The sequence below is a fragment of the Hippocampus zosterae genome, chromosome 14 (assembly GCF_025434085.1).
Source record: "Hippocampus zosterae strain Florida chromosome 14, ASM2543408v3, whole genome shotgun sequence".
In the NCBI taxonomy this organism is placed as follows: Eukaryota; Metazoa; Chordata; class Actinopteri; order Syngnathiformes; family Syngnathidae; genus Hippocampus; species Hippocampus zosterae.
In genome coordinates, this window is record NC_067464.1 from 13,256,742 (window position 1) to 13,269,965 (window position 13,224).

General features: G+C 42.7%; 1 protein-coding gene across 1 annotated transcript in view; it reads right to left on the reverse strand.

Annotated features, from left to right (window-relative positions):
* The window catches only part of kiz (kizuna centrosomal protein), a 46,346-nt gene that overhangs the window by 22,269 nt on the left and 10,853 nt on the right, over positions 1 to 13,224 (reverse strand). Inside the window, exons 8-13 of the mRNA XM_052086844.1 lie at positions 13,055 to 13,219; positions 12,120 to 12,264; positions 6,624 to 6,783; positions 6,152 to 6,214; positions 5,112 to 5,213; positions 4,560 to 4,617 (exon numbers count right to left, since the gene is read on the reverse strand). Of these exons, the coding sequence (XP_051942804.1) occupies positions 4,560 to 4,617; positions 5,112 to 5,213; positions 6,152 to 6,214; positions 6,624 to 6,783; positions 12,120 to 12,264; positions 13,055 to 13,219 (693 nt within the window). The remainder of the gene's footprint in view (positions 1 to 4,559; positions 4,618 to 5,111; positions 5,214 to 6,151; positions 6,215 to 6,623; positions 6,784 to 12,119; positions 12,265 to 13,054; positions 13,220 to 13,224) is intronic.

Consider the following 13,224-nt stretch of genomic DNA (forward strand, 5'->3'; position numbering starts at 1 on the left):
AGTCAGGCATCGGCAGCTATATGAGGACCACAATAGAGTCAGACCATTAGCCCTTTCCTGGGCTAATAGGCAGACTGCAGCGCCTGCTTGCCAGGCCGGCGACATACAGCCTTCAGCCCTCGGATCAACGTGCTGCCCAGTAATCACATGAAATCAGAGAAGATTATTCCTCATAACGTTTATGCAGCCATTACATGAGCCCAAATGGGTTTTGTGGCGAAGAGGTGCTCTGAGGACCTGGTAGTCAATTGCAGATTTGATGAAGTTGTGTTGATATTCAAATGTAAGCACAATGCCGTTATCTTCTATGAGGCTGTTTATCATTAAATGTTCTTGAACCAGTCCACTTAGGGCTCTGATTTCAGCGGCTTCAATGCATTCAATGGTGAAAAATGAAAGGATGCTCGTCTTTGTCAACACATCTTGAAAGTAGTTGCCCTTCATCCTTCTTCTTGATAAACAGTTTGTTTCTTACAGCTAGCCCAAAGGCAGATACATTGTGGCACAGAGTTAGCATTGGGGCTCTTGTTTTGGTTTGGATTTCTAAAATGAGTTTTGAACCTATCAACACAGGGGGAGCGGGGGGGGGGGGGGCTTCAGGTGTCCTTTGTCTTTGTGAGCAAGTTAATGGGTGATGCCCCTTGATCTTATGGAAATGAACAAGGAATTATTAGAGTGGCCATGCAAATTTACATCAGCCACTTGGGTGTCTGGTGGCCCATTTCCTGTGGTCTGTTGAATAACAACAATAGTGGCTTTAAAACTGCAGGAACCAATTCCAGAACTTCCCTATGTAGCCTGGTAGTTTGCGTTATCCCTTTGGCCGCACACAAAAAGGATACCTGGTCCGAGGGGTTGCATTATGGTCATCCTTAGTTCCGACAAGACACTCGGGTCTTCAGGTACAGTACAGTAAAATATTCTCGAGTACGGACTTGTGTTTGCGCTGTCCAATTTGTCCTTATAACAGAAATTCCTCATTTGGGAAATGAGCATGGTACGTGTCCTTTATGAACCTGCAAGTACGTTGACAAAATGCAACACAATCAACAAAATACGAAGATATACTGTCCAAAAACTGTTTATATAACAAAAACTGCAATACAGGTGTATCCCAAAAAAAATCACAACAGTAAAATGCGTACAGTATTTTAATGTTCATTTTTTTTCTGTCTTGGGAAAGAAATGTGTATTTTGGATTGCTTTGTTGGATACATTCTTTGGTTAATGACAATGTTTGCCTGCGTGTCATACAGTTTTCTTTTCTAGTTGCAAGTAACTGTCCCGTTGATCACCGATGTCTGGTAATTCTTGCGCATACCGAAGGATTTTTGTTGCCATTTGCATTGCTTCCTTGGATGGTGGCTTGTCATCAGGAGTTGAATCGATGCCTTGTTTTTTTAAAGTTTCGTAGATTTGCGTCTTTCCGACTCCAAGTGTCTGCTGGATGTTTTTAACTTTGTGTCCAGCCTCGCTCCGCTCCAATCATTACAGTTCTTCTACGTTTCGATGACATGATCTACACGACGTAAGTGAATGAAGTTAAACTCTTTCGCAATTACAGTAAAACGCACGCCAATAAAAAGTCACTTACACGTCTTCGTTTCGAATCTGATGAATGAAAACGGCAAAGCAACCATGTTTCTTCGGTCGTGTCGAGTGGGTGCTGCTTTTAAGCTAGTGCCGCGTTCTGCAGGACGTAAGTGAATAAAGTTAAAATCATTCACAATTACAGTAAAACGCACACCAATAAAAACTCAATTATACGTCGTCGTTTCGAATCTGATGATCGAAAAACACGAAGTGAAAACTTGTCTCAGCGTCGTGTCTTTTCTGTATCTGTATCTGCATCGGGTGGGCGTTGCGTGTATTTAAGCTCCCGTGGCATTACGCCTCCATCCGCGTTACGGCTAGGGGAATTTCTGCTTACGTAAGTTCCGGTAGAACGTATTATCGTAGTCAAAATGTTAATGCATAGGTTTTTATTATGGGTGAAGGATCTTCCTTTTCATAGAATTCCGGGGATGGGAATATTTATTGTCCTGACCTGGAACGCTTTGGCGGTAGGGGGTAGACTGTGCTGTTGGACGCTGATTGGTTGGTTGAACTTAGGAGTGTGCCAACTACTAACTGCTCGTGTACAGTATTCGCCAGTTGTGCTAGCTTCTCTTGTTGAAATATTTAAGAATGGCAAAAAGGTGAATAGAAAGGTAAGCAGAAGAAGAGGTGCAGGCTCTTCTGAGCATTTTGGGGGAAGAAGACATTCAGCAAAACTTTGAATCAGCGACATGGCCTGACCATATTTACCACCTTATTACTGCTAAGCTAGACAAGCAACATTGCTCTCGCAGCAAAACAAGCCTGTAGAAGCTGCAAAGTTCAAGACTAAATTAAAACAGCCGTAATGGAAACGACTGCCGAGTGAACAAATGGTGATACTAACTCGACGGCCACAAGAGCAAAGACGTAGTTCCCGTATTTTCCGCACTGTAAGGCGCTTCGAAGTATAAGGCGCACCTTCAGTGAATGGCTTATTTTTTAATTGTTTTCATATAAAGGGTACACTGAATTATAAGGTGCATAGAATAGAAGCTACAATAGTGGATGAGGTTGCGTTTGCCTCCACTACATGGCGCTATGTTAAAGGAAATACAATACAATATAGCTTTATTTATATAGCGCTTTCACAACTGCTGCAGCTGTAACAAAGCGCTTTACAGAACATCTAAAATACAATGTCCAAGAAATCAGTATATTGATCCATGTACAGGGCACATCGGATTATAAGGCAAATTTACTTTGGGTGGTGCACAGTAAATACAGTATATTGAATATCAGGTGTGAATTTGCCTGAAAGTAGACACTTGGACCATAATGTTCAATCGCGGTAATGCATGTTGATCATGTCGCCGTCTCCCCTTTCGTGCGCACTGCTCAGTGTACCGAAAATGCCGTAACTCATTCACTCCCAAAGACGTTTTTAAACGTCTTTTCAGCCTTGGTCTAGAATTGGCTGGTACTGAATGAGTTAATACTAAGCCCGCATCACCGCACTGTGTGCAAAACCTGTTGCACACAGTTTTGCAAACCGTACACTACTAACGAGTCGTGTCTGGAGAACGAAAGGCAAAAGTTTTCCATGAACCATCTCCTCAATGGCAGCAAAAAAAATCTCCACTTATGTAAATGGAGTTATCACAAAGATGAAGGGAGGATGTGGAGAGAAACGGGAAACCATGCTAATGGCAAAGCTATTGAAATGCAGCCACAAAATACCAAAATAAGTCCTTGTTTGTCTGATAGAGTGCGCTTGTCACATAGGTCTGGCTGAAACGTGTTCCAGTGGAGTGGAACTAACTTCAAAAGTCAAACTACTTAACAAGTAACTCGAGAGAAAATAATACAGAATAACATACGGAGCTACTGAAGCTTGGAAATGATGGAGAAAGTCACCGCACATGTCGCTGGGGGGCTATGGGCGAAAAGGTAACAAGTATATCGTTGTCTTATTTGAAACCTACCTTTTTGTTACTGCCACACACAACTTATTTTAAACAGGAAATCCCAGTATAGGGAACTTAACACTTTTTATGACTCTGTGGTGGCCTCAGCCATTCATGATGGCATAGTCTGCTGATCAGGCAGCATCTCAGCCCGGGACAGAGAGACTGGACTGACTGGTCAAGAGGGCTATGTCCTGGGCTGCAGGTGGGCAACAGGTGGATGCTAGCTAAGCTAAAAGCTGTGATGGACAGACCCTCCCACTCCCTCCAAGCCACCCTGACAGCACTGGGCAGCTCCTTCAGCCAGAGACTGATACACACGTGCTGCAAGAAGGAGAGGTACCACCACTCGTTCCTGCCGACTGCTGTCAGGCTATTGAATAGAAGGTCCTGAAAACCTGGACTCACCCCAACTCACCCATTTTTAATATGCTTATATTTATATTTTATTCATTCATTCATTCATCTTCCGAGCCGCTTGATCCTCACTAGGGTCGCGGGGGGTGCTGGAGCCCATCCCAGCCGTCTCCGGGCAGTAGGCGGGGGACACCCCGAATTGGTTGACAGCCAATCACAGGGCACACAGGGACGAACAACCATCCACGCTCACACTCACACCTAGGGACAATTTAGAGTGTTCAATCAGCCTGCCACGCATGTTTTTGGAATGGGGGAGGAAACCGGAGCACCCGGAGAAAACCCACGCAGGCCCGGGGAGAACATGCAAACTCCACACAGGGAGGCCGGAGCTGGAATCGAACCCGGTACCTCTGCACTGTGAAGCCGACGTGCTAACCACTGGACTACCGGGCCGCCCCTTTATATTTATATTTTATATTTATCGTTATTAATATACTTTTTGCCTTCTACTCTCTCCCTTCATAATTTTGCTGCTGTGAATCGGAAATTTCTCCTTTGTGAGACAAATAAAGGTTTTATCTTAAAGTTCTTCAGCTTTAAGGTCTGAAAACCCACAGCTGTACTGTGCACATCGAGATTTGTTATCCAAATGTAAAGTGCGTGATAGATAAAATCTGTCATTATTATTGTACTTACCAAGGATAAGGTCCTTGAGGTGGGGAGCAATTGGACCTCTCAGGGCAATCATTTTTTACTGAAAAGAGCAAACAAGACCAGATACAATAACTTCATTTGGATATACTCGATACAATTTTCCTTGAGAAACTTTGAATTAAATCCACCAGAAATCAATGACGATAGTTTGTGGTGAAGTGGCTCACCAATGCTCAGGTTGTAGTCCTTTCACAAATAAGTAACAGGGAAGTGTACAAAAACATGGCACTATATTATTTAACTGAACCATTGAGCATCAGTGAGGAGCAATACAATTTAAATAGTCTGTTGCATCACATACATTTGTAAATTCATTGCATACGTTTTCCCTTTCACCGAAAATGGTGAGAGGTTAGGCTGGGTCATTTCTCAAAAATGTAATTAAAAAAAGCACAAGGATTTTCAAGATTTAACATTTGCTTCAAATTTGGATGTGATTAATTATGGTGAGTTTGTTTTAGTACAAAAATCACACTATTTTGTCATGAAAACCGAGTATCCCAGTTCTTTGCTACTGAGGATCACATTCCTTACCTGAGGGTTCATCCTCCTCTCCCTCCATTTCCAATGCCTCTTCAGAACTCGGCAGGTCTTCTTGCATGGCTAATCGCTTAAGTAACTGATAGGCTTTTGTCTCTGTTCAGACACACACACGCGCACGCACACGCACACGCACACGCACACGCACACGCACACGCACACGCACACACACACACACACGCACACACACACACACACACAAATATTTGCTTTAAAGCCAGGTTTCCTACTTTCGGATTTCTATATTTGATAAGCCAACATGCTTCAGGACTTGAGTCTTGAATGTGTCAGCGAATACACCAGTTTAACTGTTGATTCAAGGAAAAAGTAGTAATCTCAGTGTCCCCACAAGACAGACATCAGCTGTCATGTTTTTTTTTCCTGCAACCTCTAACAGGAAGGTAATGGCAAACTTCCAAGTTTGTAAAATTCATGATTACTTTTTCGGTGCACAAAATACAGAGGATATTAAAATTCTCCACACCCCGGTAGTATTTAGTATTTAGTAATCTTGCATGAATAAAATTCTCACATGTACTCATTTTGATGGCTATGCACCATAGGGGTTCTCACACATGAAAACACTCAGTGGAAAATCTGGTCACAGAGGGAAGTATCAGCGAACTTCACATTTCAGAGCAGCAAAGGGATGGGCAAACCAAATGCTGCAGGATGCCCTCACAGCTGGTAATCTTCAAGTGCAGCCGCCTTACCACACCATTTTTAGATGGATAATGAGTACCTGTGACAGATCTCTTGCACTAACCACTGTTAGCCGGACAATTAAAGCAGAGTACATTATTCTGAGTTTTCCAGCATGTCTCAGCCTGGGACGAAAACATGGCTAGTATTTTGTAGGAGCTAATTAGAGAGAACTAGCATCACTCTTCAGGTGCGACTTTGACCCTGGTTTCACCTTGATCATGCTGCCACCGCCACTGTGTAAAAGGGCCTATTATTCACTGCAGTAGGAAGCAAACAAACCACCACATAAGGAAAGTGTGAATACTGGGACACAGGCGATGCCTTTTTACCTCTAATAGGAACACTTTCCACAGGGCTTTCGTCGTGGCTCTCCTCCTCAGCACTTTGTAGTTCTGTAAGGAATGGAAGTCCATAGAGAGATGCATCGGGGAGGAGGGGGTGGGGGGAGTGAAATGGGAATGCAAGGTCTTTATTTAGCTCTGAATAGAATAAAGACCTGTATGAAAACCAGGCAGCGAAGGATTCACAATAAAAGGCTCAATGGTGAAATTGATTTCTTTCAGAAAAAAATGGAAACTTTTAGTGCTCTGCTGTGGTAATTTTCAATATAGAGAAGCAGCAAAACTTCCACTAATAATCTACATTGCAGTAAAATGACAGGTTTACTGATGAGTAAATGGGAGAAAAGGTCATCGTATGAAGCCGATAGTAAGTTGCTTTAATTGGGAAAAAACTAAGTTATCATCTTTTAGTGATTTTTTTTCGTCACATACATGTGACAAAAACAACACTTTTCCTGACCTTGGATCTGTTGCTTTTGGATCCCACTGGCAGGCTTCACATCTCCATCATGAGCCAGGAATGAAGGAGGGCCAGAAGAACAAGTAGAGTCACTCCCCTCATCTGCTGAGGGCCACTCCTCACTGGACCGGGAAAGCTGTGTCTTCAGTAGCACTTTGGCCTGCGAGCAGCACAAATTAAAACCAAACCATTAATTGTTCCCATTCAGTGAAGGAAGTGTTAAATTAAACTCAGTCCGATTAGGCATTTCATTTATTTGGGCCACGGCTGCTCGCACAGAGGTGCAGCTGCGGTTTGTGTATAATTAACACCAAGAGGAAATAATGCCAAAATCTCTCACCCGTTTAAACAGAAAGATTATTTTGCTCACTTTTGTTTCCACTCTCCCACTCCATCACAATTTTTTAAATTCACACACCCTCTTCCTATCAGTGAGATGAGTCAAACACCCAAACAATGCAATCATCCTGGTGTTAATGTGTAACACGTTTCACATATCTCCCCTCTTGGCTGAGAGCAGTGAGACAAACTGCTTTTCCTCCCTCTTCAGACCAGATTTTTATCATCTCTGGGGGCATGAGGTCACACAGTGATTTCCCTCCTCACCACCGTTTCTCTTTTGTCATCAAAAGACATCACCATTTGCTACTTTTTAATGAGCGCGAATGTAGAGCAAGGATAAGGACAACGAACAAGATAATTCCCACCATGACGAACCAAGAGTACATTGTAAATTCTTATCAGTGGGGAGATTGACAAATGTACATTCTCTCATTTTCTGAAGAGCCACAAACCGTTTTGCCACTTGGTAATTGATGTTACTGGAGGAAAAAAAAACTTGATACAGCATGTCCCTGATATCAGACTTTGTTCCTTCTCTACTCAGGTTTTGTGAAATGTACTGTGGGCTAAGGGCTGTTACAGACCCGCGGCATTTTAAACAAATTATTTCAACAGTCAGCACTTGAATATTCAAAGAGCTTCTTGAGTGTGTAACTGCGAGCTACAGGATCCCGTTTTCCAGAGTGGCTGTGCTGTGTCCTAAGAAGAGAATGGAAAATTGTAGTTGCTGTCATTTGTGCAGTTGTAAGAGGGGCAAGAGCCCAAACATGGGGGGATAAAAATGGAGGGAGTGCATAAAGTAAGAGATAAAACAGGACGAACATTTTTACTCAGCCTTTCATTTACGCACTGAGACACAGTTAAGTCGTACGGCAGTGTCCCTTATGTTTGTTGGTTCATATTTTCAAGTGGCTCTACTGGTTCCTTCTTTGCCTCTTCTCATTGTGTCCAAGGTACTGAAGTGACATCTTCATCCTATATGGACCTCAGTCATGTTGTGTGCAAAATTCACTCACAAAAGGCAGACATGTATACAGTACATAAAAGCACTTCCACAGGATAAAAAGGTACATTTAATGGAAATTGTGGGACTGGATTCTATCAAACCAACTGTGTGGATATCAATTCTTATAATGCGGTTTCAGACCTGGATGCACGGACTGTGACAATGCATCCGTATGTAGTAGTCAATAAATGGATTTAAAAAAATAGGATGATGACAAAAGGTGTGTAATGAAACCTAACTAAAATCCAGTGTAATAATTGTGGTGTTGAAATTTTAAATTTCGGCTGACGAAAGAAAGCCCAATGGAAATTGAATGTGCATGATGAGAACAGTCAATGCCATTAAAATGAAAAATTGGTCCTTCCATTAATCTTGACCAGCTGATTGCTTCACTTTTGGGAAATATATCAAATTAAGAAAAATCAATCAATAAATACATACTTGTGCTTGTCAGTTGAATATACTGTATGAAATGAAAGAAGACAAGCAGAGGGTGCAATTCGCTATTAGCACATGGGTCAGGGTTTCCTTTTGGTTTGGGTCAATGTGTGGAGCAATCTGAGGAGGAGGCAGCCAGGCTTTGGTATCAAACACCAGACACAAAGAGGGCTCCCTTCCAACAGCACTAAACACGCAAATAAATTCCGTATGCGTGCACACACACAGGTATTTGCAACGTTGTGTGGCCCACCTTCTTTGTGTCGGCCGCCACTTCAACTGTAGCTCGAATGATGCAAATCACATAGCTATCACTAGGGCGGTTAGAGAGTTAGTATGTCACTACAGATTGCAGAAAACGTTAAGCAGAATCAAATAGAACTCCAAGTAGTATCAAAAATGTTATTTCTTAAGCTGTTGGGACCGACCCCTGATGCTAGGTGTATTTGATAACCCACACTTAAAAGTTTGCTTTTAAATTTCTTCTCTCAACAGAAGTCAAACAGGGGGGGGGGGGGTAATCGGACTTGTCTGAAAAAAGCAGCACATCTCTCTTCGCTCCCCCTCATCAATACCGATTTATTGTCTTATCATAAACATATTGGCTGTGAGGGGATAGCTGGCCAGGAGCTAGCTGGAGGCTAACAGCGGCTACACTGTCAGAGTGTAAAGTGAAATTAACACAAGTGTATTTGTCTCTCTAGAAGGCAATGCTGATGAATGTTAATGACTGTATAATCTTATATATATATTGCGCGTCGTCCCGCACGCGGTCTGTCCTTCCGTCTGTACCTTTTCAAAACGTACCTACTTCACCGCGCCGCTCAAGCACTGGCTCACTACGATCGCGCGGGCATCTTAGCGAAAATATGTTGTCTACCCACAAGCATTGCAATAAAATTGTTAGTTATTTAGTAGAGCTAAACATCTCTTTATTTTCGCGATAAGCAATGAAGATGAACAAAAAGTTGAACCAATCAACAACACTTTTGTGGGCCGAAGGCCCACCTTACCAGCCTCCCACAGGAACTAGCTGATGAGCCGCCCAGAGGGCGGCGAACCACCACCTTACCAGCCTTCCGCAGGAACCAGCTAGTGTTTTATAATTAAAGATTAGTGGTGGTAGATACGTATACTGCTGTAGAATTTGTTTCAAATATGTCAAGTACAGTGAAACTCCTCTTCAACCACATCATGTTTGCAGCAAGACATTTTCCACAACAGGGGACTTTTCACCATAGCAAATTTTACCTCAGATACACACACACACACACACACACACACACACACACACGCACACACGCGCACACACGCGCGCACACGCACACACGCACACACGCACACACGCACGCACACACGCACACACGCACACACGCACACACACACGCACACACGCACACACGCACACACGCACACACGCACACACGCACGCACACACGCGCACACACACACACACGCACACGCACACGCACACGCACACGCACACGCACACACACACACACACACACACACACAAAATGTATATGTGTACTCTTTATTCTTATTCTAATAGTGCATAAGTATGAACATCTTATTTGACACTTCATATAGCCAGTGTAGAAAGAAAAACACAGGAAAGAATTTGCAAAATTTACGATCAGCATTCACTTTCACTTTCATTTTTTCATTTCTTGCATAATGTTTTTTGCTTTGCTTTCTCCATCTTCATTTTTATTACTTTTATCCTGTCTTCAAGCGTTAAAGCTTTTCTTTTCTTAATTCCTTAGTCTGCAAAGGTCCGTTTTGTCGCCATTTTAACAAAGCAACGTTTGTGCGGTGTCTGAAACTAACACTAACAAATATTTCCTGTACTACTGCACATCTGTAAGTAAGTGTGGTGGTTGCTGTTGCTGTTGTTGTTGCTGTTGAGCACCCTCCAACTGGGTCCCAAAGCAGCTCCTAAAGCCGCAGCGACCCGGGTACCGGTAGACCCAGTTGTCGGCTGTCGACTGGATCTATTCGTCGCCCAAAGGCATGCCCAACACCGCTTGGAGGTTGTTCCCGAGTTGGGCTGCTGTTACCGTTTCTGAGCTAAGCAGTAGCGGTGGCTGTGGCAGGCTGAGGTTGTATTAGACTTTTTACGCTTGTTTTCGTTGTAGTGAACCTCATTGCACAGGCAAGGATGGAGAAGAGGATTTCATTTTTTTTTTAATCACGGCAGGGTCCTGGTCCCCATTAACTGCAATAAGTGAGGGAACACTGTATATCCAAGAAAACAATTGAGCAGTGTGCTACAGCACCAGCGGACTGAGTGTGCATAAGAGTGCCTACGCGTGCAGGGAAAAATATTTTCTGCTTCCTCTGGTCGATGTTCATAGTGCTATACACTATGTCACCAGAGAGCAGTGATGACTGGCCTCTGAATAGACAAACAATGTTTGAAGACACCTGTAATGCTTATTTGAGGAAACACCATCATTTTTGTCCAACTTGTTTTTTTTTTAGAGACTTTGCTAATAGATGTGTGTGTTTGTGTGCAAGTGTGTGTGTGTGTGTGTGCGGGTATGTTTATAGTGTAAGTCCCCAACTTTCTTGCCACAATTTGAACCTTGTGGCTTTTAATATAACATGTTTTTTTCATGAATTTTTATTTACGAGCTTCAAGCTGTCAATACATTTACCCGAAGTCTTGTCACATCTGACCAATGAAATTACACACAAATCGCAGTGGACAAATGAGACTGTCCAGAGTACTGAATTTTTATCTGCAATTTGTGGTTCAAGGATGCACACAGGCTGCATGAGAAAAGCGGACGTCTGTGCAAAGATAGAGGATATAGTTTATTTTAAACACTCTTACGAGAAAATATTCAAACACGGTTTTGCATTGCTGTCTATTGTTAAAATGAATATTTTGCACCTCATTCATATATATTAAATACCAAAACTGTGACTCAAACTCTTCTCAGTCCATGTTTTGCACTAGGATCTCTGCTTGGAGTCATGAGAGATTCTCAAAGCATGCATATAGGCATCCGTGCAGCCTAAGAGGAATGGCTCAATGTTAAAAGTCATATGGTATGAAATATTTGTTATTTATCAGTAATGTTCTTTGTTTATTTTCACGTTATAGTCCTGAGTTTTAACTGAGTGAAAAGCAATTGTTCATCACATATTAAATGTTTCCAGAGAGGTTTGTACAACTTTGAAATATGTGAACTAACTCACTAACTAACTACCACTTTGTGGCTTTTGCCTTTAGTGTTAATACAGACGACCTGGCCCATTTCCTTCATTCCTGTGCAGGTCCGGTGTCATCTTTTCAAATGACTGAAATTGCCAATCAGAAAATTTCCCTGCCTTTTAGCCAATCAGAAAATTGGATTCCTCTCATCAAATTCCACGTGCAGTACACAAAGGTGTCCAAACAGGCACTGTCAAATACTGTTTTCTGAGTTTAAAATGTCAAGGAGGACATTCCTTACAAGCAACGGGGCTGATCGTCAGCATTTTCTTTGTGAGGACCAGTCAAAATGTCCTCACAAGTAAAAACATCCTCACAGCAAAGATTGTTTGTCAGGGGTTCATGCATACAGGCAGAAAAATACAAAAAGCACGCACCCACCCACCCATCCACCCGCACGTGCACGTGCACACACACGCACACACACAATTGAGGAGCGTCACATCCTACTTGTGTGCAGTAGTATTATGTGTGACTCCATCGCTACCTGGTGGTGGTATGTTGCATGACGCTCTATCAGCAATGGCACGAACAGCTCGACCAAGCGCTCAGTGCTGAGGACACGGCTCTCCTTGAGCAGAAGGGCGTGCTTGAACCAGCGATCCCACAGCCGAGCAGCATCAGGAGGGAGGCTGTGGTGAGTGTGTGTGGTGGGCGGGGTGGGGGTGGGGGTGGGGGGTGGCGTCAGACATTTGACAGACATAAATTAGCGATACATTTTTTTCAAGTTATAAGCCATTTCAACACTTTTAAATGCATGCAGCATGAACTATTTTCAGTCAAGGCTGAACTACCACACACGACAATAAGGACCACGATTTAAATAGGAAATTAAATTAGTCAAATAAAGTAAATAAAAAGATCTAAAGCCATCTACACTGTCGAGGAGGACAACAATAGACGGCATTCTTTGGATTGGAAAAATAGCAGGAAAGCTTGAAGCAAAATCAATAGGGTAGAGAAGCAGAGCACAGATTTGGCTCACAATATAACTACTCATTATACAAAGGCCTGCAAGTCATAGATAGGGCATTTTCATTTACTCATGACATTCACCCATGCTGCGTTACAGCGGGATGCGACACAAAAAATGACCTTTACATTTGTGGAGGTAGACTGAAAGTGTGTATCTACTCACCCACAGTCTTAAAAAAAAACGGTCATTAACTTAGCTATATTGCCGTCTACTTTGAGAATGAAATCAAGAGATGTATTTTAATACACTCTAAAATCAAGCTTAATCATTACATATGATATTCCTTCCCGTGCTTTTCAAGGTTTTTAAGAAACACAACACACAAAAATTAAATCTGAATCTGTAAAATACCAAATTACACGTATTGTGATTGTGTTTTTTTTTCTCAAAATATACATCCGGTGAACATGAGGAAAAAATATTGGTGGTGGATGCAGGACCCGTACCTGACTGCCATATGCTCAGTGCTGGACTGGTGTGCACTCACTAGCTCCTCTGATAGCAGGCAACCCTTCTCTGTACTCAATGACAACCTCTGGAGCTCATGAAGCACCACTGCACCGCATGCTTCAAGGTCCTCGTCATTCAAGTCCGCTTCACTGTCACAAAGGCTGTC